At 47.2% G+C, this 22,245-nt stretch overlaps 1 protein-coding gene across 3 annotated transcripts in view; it reads right to left on the minus strand.

The window, feature by feature from the left end:
• The window catches only part of asic1b (acid-sensing (proton-gated) ion channel 1b), a 133,427-nt gene that overhangs the window by 39,572 nt on the left and 71,610 nt on the right, over nucleotides 1-22,245 (minus strand). Inside the window, exon 1 of one of the 3 annotated variants that reach the window (XM_060069543.1) lies at nucleotides 9,502-10,868. The exons of 1 other annotated variant lie outside the window; for it this stretch is intronic. In XM_060069543.1, coding sequence (XP_059925526.1) covers nucleotides 9,502-10,200 — 699 coding nt within the window. In that variant the 5' untranslated portion in view covers nucleotides 10,201-10,868. Of the gene's footprint in view, nucleotides 1-9,501; nucleotides 10,869-22,245 lie in introns of those variants that run through there. One more of the 3 variants, XM_060069542.1, reaches the window with a different exon arrangement.

Below are 22,245 nucleotides of genomic sequence, written 5' to 3' on the forward strand. Positions count from 1 at the left end.
CACTCCTCCGCCGTCACTGCCCAAAGGCGGCGGCCGAGCCCGCCCCAGCCCGCCCGCTGGGAGGGGGGGCCGCCTGGATACTGGAGTAAAGCAGAACATCATGAAGGGATGCAGTAAGCGCAGACTTCCTGCTTACACACTGGGCCACGGCATCGCCGCTTACAGCAAACATCTGACTTTTAGTTATTCCCTCTTTGAGGTCGAGTGGTTGGTTTGAGCTGGAGTGTCTCAATCGATGGGAAATGTCGTTTTTTTTTGGCTTCTGGAGGATAATTGAGAAGCAAACTTGATGGGGATCACATGTGTGATATGGTGGTTATAACTGGAGTTGGGAGCATCCAAACACAAGAATGATAAGAAACAGAAATGCCTCTCGAGTGTTATGTTCATGGTCCATAGTGGTCGATGTTTGAGTGTTTGCTGCGCATATTGGCTGTGCAACATTTTCGGCAACACACACACATATATACACATGGTTTAAAAACACACACACACACACACACACACACACACACACACACACACACACACACACACACACACACACACACACACACACACACACACACACACACACACACACACACACAATGCCTTTCGCTACACCTCAACATGTCATATGCGCCCCATTTTTCCAAAGACAGACGAGCACACACCATCCACATGCACGCTGTCCCCATGATGGATCACTGGCCATTTCATTTCTATACAGCGCCACTGCGGCGCCTTGCTGAGGCCACGCTCTCATGTTAACAGCCTGTCTCTCTGGTGACACACCATGCAGTGCGGCTGAGCAGGGGAGACGCGGCCACCTGTGAAACCCCTGGAGGCTCTTAGCGGCGCGCTCTGGATATAGCATCACATAGTGTGGACCGGCCTGTCACACGCATGCTGTTGTCAGCCCAACGCTGGCCGCCTACGGCCTGTTACAGTCAGGCGTCAGTCCTCCATGGCAGGTCAAGTCACCTGGCTATCTCTGGACCCCGCACTAGACCTTTATAGAGCTGCTCCCCAGTGGTGTCACGCCAGGACTAACACAGGCCTCGTTCAGGTCGTTAATCGGAGGCGGCAGACACATAATCAGTGTAGTAATGAGCGACACCTGTGTCCGTCCCCCCACGAGGCCTCCTTGAAAAGGGTCTGTTATCGATAAGCACGATGGCACCGTCCCCCGAGACTCTGGAACCAATGCAGTGATTTAGAGTGGTGCGACAACAACAACGTGGTCTAGGACCGGGGGTGTTGGCGTGGTTACACTGATGCTGTTCAATTTACCGGGGCCTTGAAATGCAAGACTGTGTGCTTCCTGTGCAATCGCACTCTCCCTCGGTGTAAAATAATTAGTCAATACATGAATAAATTAACAAGAAAAATAAGGACACAGCGATAAAGAGCGGGTGAGAGACAGATTGGGGTAGAGAGATTGCAGATCATTAGTATGTCAAAGAAAATGTGCACTGGGAAGGTTAACATTAGGTGTGATTTTTTTGTGTCAGTACATTTTAAAACACAATACCCAAGACTGTTTTATTCCCCCTTCTATTTATTTGCATAATTCCTGATTTAAAATGACCTTAAGTCTTTGTCTATTTATAGCGGGAAGAGAGAGAGATGTATTGTGTTCACATGCGTAAGTCATTCTGAGCACTCTCTTACTTGGCATTGGCTAAGAGGTAGTATTCTGTAAGAAGCCATTAAGGTAAAGTCATACGCCTAATTAGCTGATAACTGGCTGTTCGCCAGTCCATACCGTAAGACATATCTTACTCCTATGTAATTGCCCCCAGTATGGCTGGATTATCCCTCATTTTTACACCATGGTGAGGCATTCATCTTTGTCAAGCTACACAATCCATGCCTTCGATTTTTCACCGCTTCACTAGCTGTTCAGTAACTGTCGCTTGATGTTTCTGGCGCTGAAGAAGATGTAGCCCACTCACTTCTCCAATTAATAACCAGAGCTTTATATCCTGTTGGATGTGGTTGGATGCAGATAGAACTGGCTTTATGACTGATTCGGTTGGCCTCTCTTTCCAAGAGACGACCAATCAATGACTTAATTAAAAAGGTTGCATGGGGGGAAAAAAGGCAATCATTCACCGGGATAGAGAAGGAGTAATATGTTGCCATTCTACCCAGCCCACGGATATTAAATGACCCTCCATGCCCTGACGAGGAAAAAAATATGTAAAAATAATAATGAAGAGAAGAGTATACTAATGAGTCGACCAAGAGTACCGGGAGGATGCAACCCCTCCAAACAAATGTCTGTGTGTGTACATACACACACAAACAAATATCCACACTCCCCATTAAGAACAACGTATAATGCCTTAACTTCTCTGGAAAAAGCTTGCATAAAAAAAAGCAGGAAGTGCTCTGTCACAAAAACAATCGAAAAATAACATATTCTGTAAAGATTGTAAAACAGTGCCCCCTTGTGTCACCAAAGAGACAAACAACCCCACTGTCTGTTAGTGGGGGCGGATGAGGTGATTTTTCTCCTCTGTATTTATTTGGAAAACACGTTTAAATGATCTCTTCTGAAGGCAGAGAAAGATTAGAAACATCATAAGAACAACAATAAGAAAACACAACAATGAATAATTTGTTTTTGCAAATTTCCGTTCTGGGGGAAGAACATGAAGTGAATAAAACGAGTGCTCTGATAGAAACGTTGGGAGCGTCTTCAAAGAGTCAACCTTGGCAAATGATAAATAACAAATAGGAACCTAATGCGACAGAAGACGACAGCATCTTCAGACTGCTATTTGAATTCCACCGAGTAGCTGGATGAATATTTGATGGTGTTCTGTGTTCACCTTGGAACGGAGAAAGCACTTGTGGTATGTGGAGCGTACCTCATCCAACCCTGACGCAGCCGTAATAACAGCTACTTATTCCCCTTTAGAACTGCACACCGGCAGAGGAATCCTCTGTGGCGACATGCCGTCATTAACCTGACTTTGACTTTCCTTAATGTCTGTACGTGCCTTTCTGATTCCCCCTGTAGATGATACAATTGGAAGGCTTTCTAAAGGAATGGAGCGCACCCCACACATTCCATACATTAACGCCTTTGTGCTTTAAGGTTACGTACAGTGTTCCTGTTACTCTGAGAATGGCAAAAAAAAAGAAGTTACATTTAAATAAAGGACAAAAGGGCTATTTGTTAGAAAAATGACAGGACAGCTGTTTCTATTATGGAAAGTGGCAGTTTAATTAGACTTACTGGCCATGTTATTGTATATGCTAATATCGGTTCAATACATGACTAGCTTTAATTATGTGCCACAGCGAGGATCTGGCGTTATAGTCACTGAAACCCACTCTGCGTAAGTGTAATCCATTACACTTTCTAATTATTTACCAGCGTCTATTACATCATGGCCCTGTGCTTCTTTGGCATGATAACATTATACTTTGTCTTTCCAGATACAATTTCTGCCAAATGTGTCCTATAAAGTGCCAAACGATGGCAAGCATTTACAACTCGTAGAAGACACGGCCAGCTCTGGCATTTAATTAGCCTTTCCCCTCACTCTTTCTATACCGCTTGTGTGTCTCACCCTCCCTCTCTGTCTGTCTTTCTTACATACAGATAGGCCGGTTCCACAGCCTGCTGTCTTTTCTTTGCATTTGTCTGGCTAACTGTATGTCTTTCTTGCCAATAAAAGGAACAATTACAATCTTTGCCTTATCCTGTGTGTCTGAACGCCTGCATGCCTGTTTCTCTGATTGTCTGTCTACCATGTCTGTCAGTCTGTGTGCATGTTTGTGTCTGTCTGTCTGTTTGTCGGTCAGCCATCATGCCTATCTTTCCACCATTACGACTGTCTCTCGGTATTTATCTGACCTTTTCCTTTTGGGAGCCATTCTGTCTGTCTTCTGTCCTTTTTCTCCGTTTTTTTGGACCAAACAGTGAGATGCTCTTCCAGGAGAGGAGAGGACAGGAGAGGAGAGGGGAGGGGAGGAGAGGAGAGAGCAGGAGAGGGGAGGAGAAGGAAGGAGCGGAACGGAGAGGAGAGGAGAGGAGAGTGGAAGAGGGGAGAAGAGAGGAGAGGAGAGGAGAAGAGAAGAGCGGAGAGGAGCAGAGAGGAGAGGAGAGGGGACGAGGGGAGTAGAGGGGAGAGGAGATGAAAGGGGAGGAGAGGAGAGGAGCGGAGAGGAGAGTGGAAGAGGGGAAGGGAGAAGAGCGGGAGGAGAATTGAAGAGGAGAGAAAAGGAAAGGAGAGGAGAGGTGAGGAAGGGGTGAAAGTGAGCCCCCCCTGTGGGATGGCTGTAAATCTAGCCGCGTCCAGGGGTGCAGGCAGCAGAAGAGGGGCATCTGGATCACTGATCTGACTGTGGGATCACTTTGTGCCTGGGGGCAGACTTACTGCAAGCTGAAGCCCAGGTCGTGGCTGTGAGGCCCAACTATTGACCCAGCCGTCTGCTTCCAGAGATACACACACACACACACACACACACACACTCACACACACACACACACACACACACACACACACACACACACACACACACACACACACACACACACGCACAAAGCCAAGAGGCCATGGAAAGGAGAGGTTGGGAGAGGAAGAGAGAGAAAAAGAGATAGAGAGAGAGAGAGAGAGAGAGAGAGAGAGAGAGAGAGAGAGAGAGAGAGAGAGAGAGAGAGATAGGTCTCGTTAATGAAGATGAATCGCTAATGCAAACACAAAATAAAAAATGTAATGAGAAATAAACGCATGAAAGTAGAGAATTGATGAGGATTCATGAAGGGATAGAGATGGATAGAGATGGAGGTGAGAGAGAGAAAGAGAGAGGGAGAGTGTGTGAGAGAGAGGGAGAGATAAGGATAGATTGAGACTGACGGGGAGACAGCCAGTATGAGAGAAGCAGAGAGAGAGAGAGAGAGAGAGAGAGAGAGAGAGAGAGAGAGAGAGAGAGAGAGAGAGAGAGAGAGAGAGAGAGGAATTAGGAATAAGTCAGATTGACAGAGCGGATACCCGAGGGAGTTAGAAAGAGAGACAGATAGATAGAGACAGACAGAAATCAATGCTCTGCCTCCTACCCTCATGCCCCCCCCCCCCTAGCCTCCTCAATACAGTGTGAGTGGAGTCTGGGAGGCCGTTCCCCCAGGCAGGCCTTATAAACAGAGCAGGCCTCGGCATGTCTCTCATCAGCGTCCGTCCGGTTGGCAGTGACCACATTACCCCAAATAGATTCCCTCATTGATTAGTTGTGGCCCAAACGTGTGGGGAGGAGAGAGATGGATTGTTGATTGAAGTCAGCTTGGTCAGTTGCCCAGGACTTGCAGGTCCATGCAATGCCTGAATGGGTGTATTATGCATGCATTAGTCAGGCATTGTAATTCTAACAGTCGCCGGTTCGGTATGAGACTGTGATGGTTTGTATTTGTTATCGATAATGTTGTACTATGTCATTTTTATGCAATTCTAATAAATTAAAACCTTTGTATTTGTGAGAAAGATTGGACCTTCGATCTTGAATACCATTTGTAGTGCTTGATGCATAGCTTGGTCAGGATGGTAAGTCAAAAAGACTGTGTTAAAATACAACATAAAAGATAAGTGATTTGTTGTGCTGGTGGAATCCAGCAGCAGATTGTGGTAGGTACATCGTTCAGGGTGATGTGATACGTTGCGTGACCGGGACCCAACTGGGCTTGACCTCACAGATTATTGCCTTAACATTTGGTATCTGATCTCTCTCTCTCTTGCTCTCGCTCTCTTAGGACTCGATGATGGACGTCTCCTAGTGAATAAATGGGTCCAGAGAGTGGAGATTGCGGCACAAATGGAGTGGTGCATTGTGGGGGTGCAGGGGTAAAACGGGTGCACTGATCACAGTTCCAGTGACTCCACTGGTGCATTGGCTGACTGAGAGGCGATCGATGACTCCCCCCCCAGTGGAGGGTAAGCGAGAGGGCTGCGGGTACGAAGAAGAGCCCTTCTCTTCCCCCCCGCAGCCCCCCCGCATTCGTCTCCAGAGCACCAGACAGGGGGAAATGAATAGGCCGCTCCTTTGTTGAAAGAATATTGAGTACTTTGGGGGTTTTGTAAACGTTCTGTTCAAAACACACACACACACACACACACACACACACACACACACACACACACACACACACACACACACACACACACACACACACACACACACACCCGGACTGACCTTTCTACAGGCCTCCCACTCAACCACAGCCTCTCAGAGCTGTCTCTATAAATTGATTGTTTAAGTGCTCTTTCTCCATAATGCAATTAACACCAGAAAATGCTCTCAGACGTTTTATTGTACCTTGCTTAGTGCTTTTGAATAATTGCCAAGAAATCTATCAAACAGTCACACTTTAGACAGGGTTCATTCACTTTTTAGTTAGCCACACATCTAACTTGAAGAAAGCTATGGCAACAGAATGTCAGTACCTATTGCTTGTACACACATTTTCTTTAGAGAGGCTTTTCGTATTGTTGCGTGTTTAAAATATGTGGTGCATATTTACTCAAAATGAATGATGATATCTAAAGTCCATGGCCTGAACCTTCCGCCGGCTCTGCGATTGCGGCAAAATAAAATCAGCATTGGTGATTGGCTGTGTCCGCATTGTAACAGGAGCCTCCGATTTGCACCATTTGGATGCAGTCGAGTTGGGCGAGGTGTGCTCTTCAAAGCACGGTCCAGAACCGTGTCACATTGAACCCAGAGCGGCTCAGCACGGCCGGTGGAGCGGTTTAGAGCCGCCCACACAGCGGCAGGCGCCACTTCCCTTTCGATTTCGAGGTCAGGAAGCGGCAGCTCTGCAGTGCTCAGCGGCGCTAACTCCAGTCAGACACGCCCTGCACACACACACACACACACACACACACACACACACACACACACACACACACACACACACACACACACACACACACACACACACACACACACACACACACACATCCATCCACACTCCCACCCACCACCCACCAATCCCCCCCACACACACACACACACACATACATACACTCACACACAGTATGAATATTTAAAATGTTGGGTAGACGGTGGAAGCCTCGAGAGCAACCCCTACTGATTACCCCAGTAGACCCCCGGGTCAAAAGTCACAACATTGAATCTATGGGCACAAATAATAACCACAGAAATCTTCAAACATAAAATAATCAAAGTGTTGGCTATATTTCAAATCTAATTGCCTGTATGCAGTGTATTTATTTCAAATGCTTTTTTTTTTTTTACAGATCCCAACAATAGACAACACTCTCATCATAGTCTGGAATGTGAAACAGAACATCACGTCCCTGCCCATAGGCGCTCTGAAAATGTAACTATGGCACGCCAGAGCCAAGAGGGCTTGAAAGGCAACACAGGGCTTTAAAGGCAACACAAGGCGTTCAAAGAATCCCAGTACTGCTCTGCTCGTCCTGGCTGTGTGTTCTGTGCTTTATGCACCAAGAAAGCGTAGTGCTACACAGCCTGCAGCTTTTTCATTTCTGTCAACATTTGTCCGTGGCAATTTTATAGTTAAGAACACGCCAATGGCTATCAGAGCAAGATTTATTTCAAAGCGACAGCCGTATTGAACACGACAGCTGCATTATCCAGTAAGACTACGACATAAAAGATCTGTCCGCATGTCCTCGCACACACACACACACACACACACACACAAACATAGGCGTGTTTCTACATCTGTTTCTTTGCAACAACTGTTCCGGGATCACAGACGTTGTCCGATATATCTGACATTTATTGTATTTCCGTAATAAGAGATTCAGATTTTCATAATTTCATCGCCTTTGTGTGGGACCAAACCTTGAGCTTTTCTGTAAGAAAAACATACACATCCTCCCAGGCCGAGTTCTTCTCTCCACTACTGGAACACCAAAGGATTATCTACCACCCCCAGCCGTCTTTGAAGGTCTTTGCAGAGCTGGTACCCCAGCCGCAACCAATCCATATGTTGTTATTGTTGTCACCCCCCCCCCCCCCTCTCTCTCTCTCTCTCTCTCTCTCTCTCTTTCTCTCTCGTTTTGTTCACTTGTTTTGTTGACATGGTATTCAGCTCTCTACTCTGCTCTTCAACCCCCAGAACCATGGAGAAAGAGCTTGAGAAGAAGCTTATTTTCATTGTGGTTGAATCTATTGATTTAAATAGACTGTAATATTTCATTAATGATAGCAAGGGCACTCACAAGGCAGCAGAGCCAAGTTAAAGGGCGGCCGAGCCAACGATGCATTTTATGATCTGAGATAGGAAAAAGCAATACATTAATTTAGCCATTAATTGTTAGTATTGCGATGGCTGAAATCTGGACGAATATATACCTGGTTGGACAGCCTTGCTATTTCTAATCTGAAATTTATCATGACGTCACCTCACAATGCTACTTTATTTCAACACTGAGGAAATGCAGGGAAAAAGAAAAGCTGATGTAATCATAATTAGAACAGTAATTATCCTAATAAATCCAACACCACTAAATACATAACAATCGACTTTAGCAAACATTACGAACTCGTAATGAGCTCATCATTCCAGAGGCTTTGTCTAAAAATGTCAATTTACCAGAGCTCTAATTATAGCCCATGTACAGCCATTAGCAGTCGCAGCATAACTGTTCGCATCCGCCCAAAGGTCGGGGAAATCAATAAGCAGTAGAGATGGATTTTGTCAACACAAACGGACGCTCAGTATTCCAGTGGTAGGCCTGTTCCGACGTGCATGTACCCTTGGGGGGGAGGAGGGGGGGGGGTTATGGCTGGCCAGTGTCCAACGTGACAGGAAGGAAGTGTCTTTACAAGGTGGGACAATGGTTTTTATGTTTGTAAGGTCACAAACAGGATTGACCCCCACGCCTTTTATCTCCAACAACAGATGTATGCTACCTCCTACTGTATGTTAACACCAGTGTACTAACATGAGGTTCGATACGTCGATACGACACGTACCCTCTCTTTCCACATGGAACAGAGCGTTCTCTTGTGTAAACAGCTCAAAGGTCAGCCCAACATCTGAGATCCAACATGAATCACAGATTCAACCAATTTGTATTTCCATTGGTCTGTCTGCCTGTACATCCATCCTTTATACCTGCTTCTTTCGTCTAACCGTTAGCCAGCCCATTGAGGCGTTGTAGACACATACGCATGCTCAAACACACAGCAGGGCTATCCACTCCGCACCGCACTATTCTACAAGAATCCTCTCAATGATCCAAAATAAATGAATGTTTTTTTTGTTGAATCATTTCTATCACACACCATGTGTTTGCGGCCGGGTCTCATGGGCTGCGTCACACAACTTCCTCACACACTTCAAACTCCCTCCGCCCATCGTCAATCGATCACAACGAAGCCGTCCGGGTCGACCTCCCTCCCGTCAACACACCAGCCACGCTAACGTCGGCCCCCCCGCCCCCCGGACGCTATACTAGCCGTGGCCCCTCTCTCCGCCAGCAACCCCCCCCCCCCAACACCGCCGACCCCTACCTCTCGGAAGCTCTCCGGGCCGCACTCCAGCCCGCGGAAGTCGCACTCCAGCAGCATGTCCTCGATGCGGAAGCGCGTGCGGTTGAAGAACTCGTCGAGGCTGAAGCGCGAGCCGGGGGGGCGGTCGGGCGCCAGCGGGATCCCCGGTGCCATGTTGTCCTCGAAGCCCAGCAGGGGCCCCATGAAGATGAGGTCGCTGTAGCTGAGCTGGGAGCGGCGGAAGGTGTTGAAGTTGCAGAAGGTGACGGCGGGGAAGGTCATGTTGGCGGCCGTGCGCTCGTCCAGCATGGTGACGTGGTCGTAGGTCAGGTAGAAGAGCACGCGGTCCGCCACCTGCATCAGGAAGGCCGCCAGCGCCAGCAGGAACACCAGCGCCCACAGGCCCTGCCGCACGCCAAACTTCTTGTCCTCCACGAAGATGTGGTTGGCGCCGTGCAGCGAGCAGCCGTCGAAGAAGGCCGCCAGGTCGTCCACCCGGCCCGCCTCCTCTTCCGAGCCGGCCGCCTCAGAGCCCTCGCCGCCGTAGTCGTCGGGCTGCTCGCCGCCGTCCGGGTAGTCCTGGGAGCCGCCGCCGCCGCCGCCCCCGGCCACGCCGCCGCAGCCCTTGCGGACGCGCTGGTAGCGGTCGTCAAACATGTCCTTGCTGCCGGGCTCCTCGTCGGCCGAGAAGGAGATGGAGCACATGATCCGGACCGGCATGGCGGCTGGTTGGGGAGGCTCTCACCGAGTGGGGGGGATGGATCAAAAGGTTCAAACCGCAGAGTGTTCACCGCTGTCCAGGCCGGTTAGGGGGGCAAGAGCAGGGCTGGTCGAGTTTTTTTTGCTCTTTGCGAGAATCTAATAATCAAAGACCTATGCCACAATCAAAGAGCAGAGTTCAAATCCCGGCGACTGAACGTCTTCCGTCAATCAAAAAACACCCCTGACTTTTTGAGAGACAAGTATCTACCACGACGCCCATCGCCAGGGTCTGTAGAGGTAAGCGAGTCAAACATCGATGTACGGGAAACAAATGAAGGAATGGTTCAACACTAGGTAAAAGCGAAACAGGAACTCTAGCATGGCCGCCGGGATAGAGACTGAGAGAGAAGCGCAGGACTCAGATGAATCTGACCCGGGGAGCGTCCTTGGAACTCCGGGGCAGAGAAACCCGAGAACAGTTGGGGAGGAGAAGAAGAACTAGGCAATGAAGGGAAAACGGGAGAAGAGGAGAAGGAGGATAAGGGGAAGGAGGAGATAAGAGTCAAGAGGGAGGGAGGGAAAGGAGGTGAGGCCATAAGGAGCCAAGAACATATGATACTCCCTGTGGGCCAGGCTACAGGTCACCATGTCGGGGCAGAGTTTCACCGTTTACAGGAAGCACAGCTTTGACGCAGGGAGGGTGAGAGAGAGAGAGAGAGAGAGAGAGAGAGAGAGAGAGAGAGAGAGAGAGAGAGAGAGAGAGAGAGAGAGAGAGAGAGAGAATAAGAGAGGGGGGATAGAGAGATACAGAGAGAGGGAGAGATAAACAGAGAGAGGGAGAGATAAACAGAGAGAGGGAGAGAGAGGGGAGACAGAGAGAAGTAGAGGGAGGGATGGGAGAGAGCGAGAGAAAGAGAAAGAGAGAGACAGAGAGAATAAGAGAGGGGGGATAGAGAGATACAGAGAGAGGGCGGGATAAACAGAGAGAGGGAGAGAGAGAGGGGAGACAGAGAGTAGAGGGAGGGAGGGATGGGAGAGAGAGCGAGAGCAAGAGAGCGAGAGAGAGAGAGAACGAGAGAGAGAACGAGATAATAAGAGAGGGGGATAGAGAGATACAGAGAGAGGGAGGGATAAACAGAGAGAGGGAGAGAGAGAGAAGTAGAGGGAGGGAGGGATGGGAGAGAGAGCGAGAGAAAGAGAGATAGTTTTTGAGAGGGAGAGGAGGATAGAGGGATGGGAGCGAAAGAGAGGGAGAGAGAACGAAGGGGAGATAGAGAGTGGGGTCATAGAGAGAGACAGTGAGAGCGGGAGAAAGCGAGAGAGGGAGTGAGAGGGAGGAGAGAGGGAGCAAGAGGGAGGGGGGAGAGAGAGAGGGAGCAAGAGGGAGGGGGGAGAGAGAGAGAGAGTGTCAGGGATCAGCAGCCACTGAGCTATAGAGAAAAACCCAGTAAACAGGCTATTTATTTCTGCTGATTTCACTGTTCACCCCGCCGCCCCCGCCCAAATACCTCAGTGTGGGTAATACAATACAATAAAGCAGAGTGACACTGTTTCAAACAAGCTCTCAAGCCATTGCAAAAGTTTTTGTCACAATGAAAGATAGCAGCCTGAATGGATTAATTCATGCTCCGTTTGGTTGAACTGCAAGTGATCAATGTTAAGCTTGTGGGGACAAATGTTTGTTTTTTTCATCAAAGAGCTGATCACGATTTAAGACACGAAAAACCCAAGTGTAAATTGGCTGTCATCTTCAGAAAGGATTTGTGGTATGTGGAAAAAAAAGTAGAACAGGGACTGGGCAAAGCAAGAAACAAGTTAAACAAACATTATCCGCAAGGTAACTGAGCGCAAAAGCCCGGACATGCTCAACGAAATATAAAGGACAACAAATAAATCCTCAACGTTTTCTTTAAACATTTGAGTTTCCAAACTCCCCTATTGCCAATGAGCCTTCAAATTGTACAACCACAGCTTCGAGCGCTTAAACGGGGAGTTTAAGCGGAAAAACAAACAGGAGCAGTGGAGTAGAAAACCAGCATAAGCGGATTGAATACAGAGATAAACAGAGACTCCCTGCAGGGCGGGGGAAATGGGGGGAATGGCTGCGTTATGAAAAGGAGACGATACGTCCGTATTGATCTGACTCCATTAAACTGTGAAGAGATCGTTGTCTTGCAATGGGCATGAAACCCCACACCCATTTAGGTCACGATAACACTCCTTACAAGACCCCCTCACAAATAAAAAAAACCTCCTAATCCAACGATACCCCCGGCCCCTTAAGTAACAGCAACAAACCCGGGCGTTTAGCCTTAAGTGAAAACACATTAGCGCTAAAGCCTTAAGTGATTCATATATGTGTCAAACCTTTTCAAACTGTATTAACTTACACGGTTAACGGCACTTTACCGCCCCTCCGGATGTGGAGTATATGTTTGATCAATCTTACGTTTCATGACGTAACACCGCAGTGGGCACGAGAGGAACACAGCAGGCTCGGGTTCGGGAATCTGACCAAGCATCAATACATGACCAAGCATCAATGTCTGACCAAGCATCAATACACGAGCAAGCATCAATACATGACCAAGCATCAATGTCTGACCAAGCATCAATACATGACCAAGCATCAATGTCTGACCAAGCATCAATACATGACCAAGCATCAATATATGACCAAACATCAATTTATGACCAAGCATTAATGAGCAGGAATCAATATATAAACGAGCATCAATATATGACCAGAATTTAATATATGACCAGCGTGGGACAAGAACAGGCCGGGGTGCTTGCCGACTGCAGCCGAAGCCGTCACAGAGTGTATCAACAGCCTCCGGCCGGCGGGGCAATGACAGTAAACTGCGCAGTTGGCATGGATCTGCATGTGTCAATGTCGGCGCCTGGAGGTCTCTGTTCTTGAATATTTATTAGTGACTGAGGATGTCTCCTGGAAAGCGTCTTGACCCGGTGTCACCCCAGCTCCCTTGGCTTAGGCATCTTTAGGGCCTAGGAGCCATGAATATGCACATAAATCAGTGAGATTGTGAAACGGATGCGATGGAAGATTCAAATTGTGCAGCAAGATGCTGGAAGGATGTGTGCCTGTACAACATTAAAGAAGAGAGGGAGAACAGACTCCCCCAAACTCGTGTGGTGGTTATACAACCGTTTTTTATGTGGCTGTTCTTTCATGCAACTCAAACCAAGTCATTTTGGTTTGTATAGCCCTTAATCACATTAAGAGTCTCAAATGGCTCCACAGGCCACATTTAGTGTCACTAGCTCTAACTCTAGGCCTCCATGGAGCAAGAAAAACCTCCCTTAATATCGAGGAAGAAACCTTGCAAAGGAATGCAGAGCCCAACTTCAACTTGTACTTTTCTTTGTATGTAATGCCATTAGTAAGCATTTACTTCCTTAATCGAAAAAGATTACTGGATCATCATAACAGTTTAAAGCCATTCAATGTAGTTCCACAGCCTAACGAAACCATGTTGGCTTGTCTGGGGGAGACCACTAGGTGGCAATGTCAGTACGTACAACCTTGTAAGAATCTAGTAGGACTGGAAAATATAAATAGAAGGCTTTGATGAATCCTTCAATAGTTGTGAAGTTGTAGAGCAACTACGAAACTGACAGATGCATGTTGTATTTATCACTCCTGTATGTAAATGCTTTCCTCATGTGTTTATATAGTGACTGTTAATAACACTCAATGGTGCTGCATTTACGATCAATTACGAAATACTTCTAACAAAACAATAAAACAAAGATTAATTTGTAGATTAATTTGTAGATCAATGAGCAATAATAACAATGCACCTGAATCGTCTTATCTCAATCGTTTCATTTGATCCTTGTAACATCTTTGTAGTTCAAAATAAAAGATTCTTAGAGATTGGTAAACCGTTTTTTTGACGATATTTGTTCAGGATTGCCTTGACCAAAGCACCCTTGATAAACGACTAATAGGCTGTGTCCCCTCTCAGCCTCTTTGTTACATACTAGCATTGTCCCTGTCCTCTCTGCTGCGGGTCATGTACTGCAGTCTCCGTCCACGGATCCAGGTTCCTCACGTGCCTCGGACTGGGACTGGAGAAGGCCTGACGCGGTCGGGTTCACAACCCCACCTGTTTACTTTAGGTCAAAAGGTGGCAGTGTTGCCGTACGAGTCGTCGCCCAGCGTCACTGAAGATCAAAACACCCGTCTTTTTATCAACAAGAAACAAGGGAAGGTGAAGAAAGGGTGAGAGAGTTATAGAGAGAAAAAGACAGAGAAACAGAGAGAGTGAGAGATTGAGAAAAGGAGATGAAGAAAGAGAGCGAGCAGAAAAAAAAAAAAATATGGGAGGTTATGAGAGCTCTTTCGAGTCTTTCGCAAGGCCTGCCGATCGCTGGGTCTAACCTGCCGTTGCCATGGCGACATCATCCTGGCCGTCCACGAGGGGAGATGCACGAAGCCCATTACTGAGAACAAGCACACACACACACACACACACACACACACACACACACACACACACACACACACACACACACACAAAGACACACACATTGCCCAAAAAAACGACACCCGCAAAAACGGACACAAACATAGCAAAATGTACCCTTCCCATAATGCCTGCAGGTCATTTTGGCATGTCTTGTAAATCTGATTTCAGCGAAGATTCAAACTGAGCTTGACAATAGCTTCAAGGGAAAAAAGGAAAGATTGAGAAAAAAGAGAAAGACGCAGAGGGAGATAAAGAAGATATGGTGCTACTTGGCTAATAGCCCTGCCAATCAATACACCCTGGAGGCTGTATCATCCCATCTCTGGGGACATCAGATCCCAGAGCCGCAAACAGGTCGAAAAGCAACCAGGCACGTAAAATGGTGCTGAAAATAACGGGGGGAAAAACACGTCCACCATTGAACAACTTCCTTTCAACACAGGGCATGTATATGTGGTGGTATATAATGTGTATGAATTAAGTTCTTCGGGTAAGGCGTTTTGGGCGAACATTTCTCATGGGCGATACCGTTGAGTAGGGGGGGTGGGTGAGGTAGGATGGTGTGTGAGGTGTGTGTGTGTGTGTGTGTGTGTGTGTGTGTGTGTGTGTGTGTGTGTGTGGGGGGGGGGGCAGGGGTAGAATTTCACTGACCTTTCCCCACGCAGATCGCAGCAGACGGACGATTTCCTCCACTAATGCCACTGAGGCGCCATGCAGGCGATCAGTCTGACATGCAACACTGCGTCGCAAGCCTCTGACGATAAAGGCCACTACCCAGTCCGCTCACGTCCCCGCGTCAACACACATGCCCTCTCCACACGCGGACGAAAGGGCTCAAGCTGAAACGCTATCAGGCTTTGCGTTGACGGGTAATATCCCCTGACCCTCAGGCACCACCAGATCACAACGCCCGCCCCCCAGATGCAAAAAAATAGGAAAGTTTGCAAAGTGATGGACATAAACTGTTGTTGTGTTGTGTTGCGGTGTGGCGAAAGATCCGCACTGAGATCATGTTGGTTTGCATGTGTCTGGCTGTCTGTGTGCGTGTGAAATGACCCATTCGAAATAGACATTTGGTTTTTAAGTAAAGGTCTTCCCCCGTAACCGGTAAATAAAAGATTGTATTCAAAAACACGTCCATCACTGGAGTACAAAAACAATGGTATGAAATAACAAATCAGACAGTGAATGAGTGAAAGACCAAATCAACATCGAAAACAACAACAGTATGGTTACGGGTGGATAGGTCAACATTTAATTGACATCTCCATGTACAGAAATAGACCAGATGTTTTCTAGCGTTAAACAGCACTCGAACACAACATCAAGTTTAATTTAAACCATCTTTGCTCAACTCCTGAGGCGTTTTCGGTTGAAGAGTATCGCCAGAGCCACATCCTCTGACCGGATGCTAAGATAGTCTCAAAGACTAAAGACCTCACGGTCCAAGGGCCACGCAGTGCAACAGTGTTTAGAGCTGCTGTCTTCGCACAACACCAAAGGCTCTTGAGGGGAGGGGGCCAGTGTGCCTCACAGCAGCTGGTTTATGTCACAGCGTTCTCTACTAGCAAAGTTCATGCTGTAGTGACACAGTGGAACTGCCTATAAACCCCCAGCATGAAAAAAGGGGGAGGATTTGTACAGCAAGGATGATAGTCGCTGGCTGAATCCAAACACACAAACAGACACACACACACAAACAGGTGTGTGTGTGTGTTCATGTACACATATAGGGCACATGCACAAGCACAGACTCACACAAACAAAAACATGCATACCTTCACAGATACTCATATACGCACCCACACACACCCACACACACCCACACACACACACACACACACACACACACACACACACACACACACACACACACACACACACACACACACACACACACACACACACACACACACACACACACACACACACACACACACTTGGCGGGGGATGTGGTGCCAGTGGTTGGCGATGACCCAGACACTGACTGGCACTGCCATCGTGATTTAACGGTGATGACTCAGCGAAACGGAAGGTAAATCCTGGAGGCTAAAGAGTGGTGTTGGCGCGTAGGGGGGGGGGGGGGGCATGTGTGATGATAGGCGGTTTACGGAACGCATAAAAAAACATATAAGACGGTAAGAATTAATGATTGTGTGTTGTTTCATTTTTGATAAAAGTCAATGAATATTAATAATTATAAATTTAAGAGCCTACTTTTAGGATTAGCCTGAATCAGTCATTCAGGTTTTAATTAAAACTGCCTCTGTGTGTATATCTTTTGATATACTTCGTCATCGTGTCCAAATTAAAGCGACGTTTCTCATTGTGGAGTTCACATGTGCATTTATAGATTGATTCACTATATAAAAGCACTTGTCGTAGGCACCTTGAATATGTCTGTTTGAACACGTATGTGTGAGTCTGTGTGTGTGTGTGTGTGTGTGCATGGGAGAGAGCATATGTGCGTGGGCGTAGTTCTTAGCTGTTAAGGTGTTGACAGTTACATTGTCACTTGTCTGGCTGAGTTGCCCTCAAAGTGTTGTACAGAGAAGATGAGAGAGAGAGAGAGAGAGAGAGAGAGAGAGAGAGAGAGAGAGAGAGAGAGAGAGAGAGAGAGAAGAAACAGAGAGAGAGAGACACACAAACCAGTGGAGATTCAATCCCTTTAGAGATACAAGAGGTGACAACAACACATACTCACTATCCCATCTCCTTTCTCCCTTCTCTCTCTTTTTCTCACAAAGCGAGAGAGAGGGTGAAAGCGAGGTAGCTAGAGAGAGAGGAGATAGGGTACTGAGAACAATAGAGAGGGAGAGGAGATGAGGGCGGTGAGAGAGAAATGGAGGGAGCGGGCGAGAGAGATGTTTGGCAGTCATTAAGGTCAGCGCAATTAGCGGACCGCTGAGGAGATTCTCCTGGGAGGCGCAGTGCTAGCAGATGTAATCCATTTCGACATCAGACACGGTGGCTCCGCGGATCAATGAGTCATCATAAGTAATCAATGTGATCGATGGGGAACCCATCGGCCTGCTCAGATCAGTGATGGGAATAACCAGTGACCCCGCCCCCCCCCCACCACCCCTAACCCTCCTCCCCCCGTTACCCAACGACTCGATGGATGTGTTAAACATGGACATAGTGGGGGTCACGGGTTCACGGCGGTGGCTCCTTTTTGATTGACACTGAGGGATAGCAACGCATACGCATCACTCCATTCACTCTCCCCTTTGTCTCGTACCCTCCACCGCTCACATCAAGACTACCTCTCTCTCTCTCTCTCTCTCTCTCTCTCTCTCTCTCTCTCTCTCTCTCTCTCTCTCTCTCTCTCTCTCTCTCTCTCTCTCTCTCTCTCTCTCTCTCTCTCCTCTCTCTCTCTCTCTCTCTCTCTCTCTCTCTCTCTCACAATCCCTCTCTGGCTCCTGTCCCTCTGACTGATGTTCCCTCTTTCTCTACCTTGCTCCGTCCGCTCACATTCCCTCTCTGGCTCCTGTTTCTCTCCCACTCACATTCCCTGTCTCACTATACCTCGCTCCCTCCTGCTCACCTTACTTCTCGCTTTCTCTGCCGTACACATTCCCTCTCTACTTCCCTCTCGCCTGCTCGTATTCCATGTCCTTCTCTCTCTCTCTCTCTCCCACTCACATTCCTTCTCCCTCTCCCGCTCCCATTCCCTCTCTCTCTCTCTCACTCCTTTCTCCTGCTCACATTCCCTCTCATTCTTCTTGTGTGCCCCAAAGTTTGTGTGTTCATAATCTTTCTTCATCATCTCTCTCTCTCTCTCTGTTGCTTTTCTCCCGTCTTTGAGTTGTTCCTTTGCGTTCAGATATATGACCAACATTGCGTCCTCTCTCCCACTCTGAATCAATCCTTACACAGGGTTTCATCGGGGAGTCTCCCTCCCAGTCAGATGAGACCCCGGGAGCCGAAGGGGTGGGCGTTTTTAACAGAGCATTTGAGGGGGCGGCAGTTATCAAGATAAATGGTTTATATGTACAACTCTGTAACATTCTTTTGCAGGCAATTCATCAGAGATCACATTACTGCACAGGTGGGAAATGCTTCCACAGAAAAAAAAAAACGAAGGACTGATGGGGTGATCTACTGATCTCGCCCCAGTGGAACCCTCCACCGCACTACGTTCCTATGAGCCACACAAAACGCTCAAGAGATGTGGGTTATTCTCCTCTGCTGGTATTATTATGTATTGGCTGAATATTTCTGATGTAACTCATAATTACACATAACCCCATATATATATACATAACCCAGGGAGTTGTTTTCTCTCCTCTTCCTACATAACCTGAGTTCAAAGATGCATTATTGCGTCTTGGTCTCTATTCATTTTTCAGTTTGAACTCGATTTAAAATAAGGAGTTATTCCCTGTGTGGAACAGAAATACAATCACTCACTGGAGGAAAACAGCTTTTACACTCAAGCAATTAGCTGTAAATAGTGTACTGCGAAACAAGCAGAGTTGTAATGGTTTTGAAGCGACTTCAGGGGACAGTGATTATTTAAACACTGGATTGAAGTGGAGGACACACAGTAGCATGGCTAACCTCCAACAGGCCTAGCATACTGACAGGACTCTTAGTGGACGTAGTCCTTCTGTCTGGGACGATTTGCTACAAGGATCTGAGAACCTTGCTATCACAATCCTGCAACTTGTACAGTGTATTGATTTCTGAATCTGCTTCATACAGTATTTACAATTTGCATGTTTTTCTTTGATACTAGCTGGATATGGCTTGCTTTCAAATAAAATTCAAACATAATGAAACATTTAAGAGACAAAATCATTCACCCATCCACTTCCATGGAAGTACTACAGCCAGACACAGTTACCAGCATAGAGACAGTGTAGACAGAGGGAGGGGGTGGGGGGGGGGGTTGACAGCATATTGTTGAAAGCTTGCTGCACCCTGAGGGCCTCTTGACAAAACGCATTGTGCCAGGACACCGACTCCATCACACATTAGGGCTGCAGAGAATAGTTCATCAGAGGCCATGCACACACACACACACACACACCACACACACACACACACACACACACACACACACACACACACACACACACACACACACACACACACACACACACACACACACACACACACAAACTAACTATGTGTGCGTGTGAGTGTGTTGTGCACACACTCAACTATTTTTGTGTATGTGCTTGTGTGTGTGTGTGTGTGTGTGTGTGTGTCTGCCTAGAGGTGTCTAGGTGTTACAGCGCCCTCCTACACGCCATGTCCTCCACATCCTGAGGCAGGTTGGAGGACGGGGAGGGGGCCACAGATGGTGGTTTAAACTCAACGCACGCCTCTCAGCCAATCACAGACAAGCGCGCTGAGAGAAAGGCACCTGGTGCTTCTCTGAGCGTGTCTGCTGAAGGAAGACTAGACGTGGGAAGACACTACAGCAGCAGGAAGAAACAAGACAAACGAGAGAGGGAGAGAGACAGAGAGACAGGGAGAGTGGAAGAGAGAGAGAGTCAGAGAGAGAGAGAGAGATAGAAGATATAGAGAGATGGGGAGAGAGAAAGAGCGGGAGAACCAGATGCCTTAAGTCTCTCCGATCTATTCGTCAAATCAGATAATATGACAAGCGCTCAAAGGGAGGGCTCATAACCAGATTATTTGTTGAGCCTCCATGTATTAGCGGGACTAGAGAGCAGCCAGCACTCTGATCACCTTTCAGATGGAGATTAGATCCGGTGATTTACTAACCCAATTAAGTCTATTAGGACGGGGGGCTGGGGAAAGAGGGGGGAGGGGGGAGGCGAGGAGGGTATGTTGATAACGGTGGGTTTTGGGTAAGACCGCAACCGACAACAGCGGGTGTCTGCAGCAATTTCCTACTTCCCTGGGAAAGGCAACAAGACGTGACGTTTGCCTGAAGGCTTTGAGACTTCAGCTAATACATAGGGATGCTACTGCAGCGATGCATATCAAGGACTATCTGTCTATTATGTACACAAACCTGCAGCCTTGTATACGCAGATATTGAGCCATCAATGGATAAAAAAAAAAATCCAATGACAGATGGAGGTCTAGTCTATTTTCGAAAAAATGTAGGGGGATATATGAGTGGCCCCACGTCGAATGGTATGACCCAAGATACGTCAGACAGAGAAAGCACGCATATTCGACGGTACCGCCCTTGTCATTTGTTTACCCAGGTGCCATTGCAACCCCATTGCTACCTCTCATTGGCTGAATCTTTGAGAACGTTGTAGACTCAATCAATATAAATCGCGGGGAGACGAAGCTCTGTTCGTTTGTATATTTTATTTACGTGACCATATTTTTGGTTAAAAAGAATCAAAGAACCAGTTCTTCTTGCTTTGGGGAACCAGTTCTTGTCATTCACGTTCGGGATTCGTTCGTTGTGAACGAATCGGTCGCGACGACTCATCCCTAATGTGCACCCATACAAGCAAACACAGACAGACAAAATGTTTATAGAATTTCATTTAATCTTCACAATCTATAGAAACGGTGTGTAATCCACTCAGCGTCTCATGTCTGCAGGTTAGTATTGATACAGAGTACATGTTATTCAATCTGCAGCGACTGCACGTCCACAACAGTTCTACTCAGAGTTTCAGTTTAATCATTTGAATATATGTTCATATATTTCACCTCAATGGTCCGTTTAATGGTCTATGTTATTTCAATATTTCTAATGTGGTTTATCAAACAACCTCACCTATTAGAAACACAACATTGTGAAACTATAGAGGAATACAGCTTTCTTGAATGTCACAACATGGGTAACCAGCATAGGGATGGCATTACATCGCTGGTGGGACATTACATCACCGATTATCTGTACTGACGAACAGTTCAAATCAAGACACACACACACATGTACACATACCCCCAAGGACACACACACAGACGTGCACACAACCTGCTTTGATCGAAAAGCTTCCACTGAGTGGAAGCCTTTGTCCATTGTGCGTACACCAGTGCTCTGGGGACCACAGAATCCCACACCCAACCAGTGCCTCTTCATTTGCATGCAATACAACAAGCATCCTAAATAGTTTTTTCTTTCGTCCACGAAGAAAAAAACCAGAACACAAGGAAGTCTTTTTTTTTTGCTGACGGATGTGAACTCTGTGGATGTGTGTTTCCTGATGATCGATGCAGCTTTTTCCGTTATTTGGATATCCTTCTCCTAGGTCTCTAACCAGTGGTACATACTAAAGTAAGATTAGAGGGCTGCCGACAGGCTGAGATTAAGATCTGGACAGGAACACGCTCAGGATATTTTCAACACAAACTGCGTTTCAGCGATACAAATGAGATTCTCGCTGACGATGAGGAAAATGGTGTTGGTGGAAGGAGGAGGGGGTGCAAATAAATCAATACAGCGACTCTGGCTTCCCATGGCCCTGCTCTGGGTTTGGGGCAACGGAAACGGGGTCACCGGTTTAGAGTGCACTCCCCGTATCTGGCAGAGTGAAATGAATAAACATGAGAGTGAAACGTGCGTCTCGGGTCACATCAGAGGTGGCTAGATGAGAATGACGGGGCGAGTTAATTTAGC

Source organism: Gadus macrocephalus, chromosome 13 (genome assembly GCF_031168955.1).
Source record: "Gadus macrocephalus chromosome 13, ASM3116895v1".
NCBI lineage: Eukaryota > Metazoa > Chordata > Actinopteri > Gadiformes > Gadidae > Gadus > Gadus macrocephalus.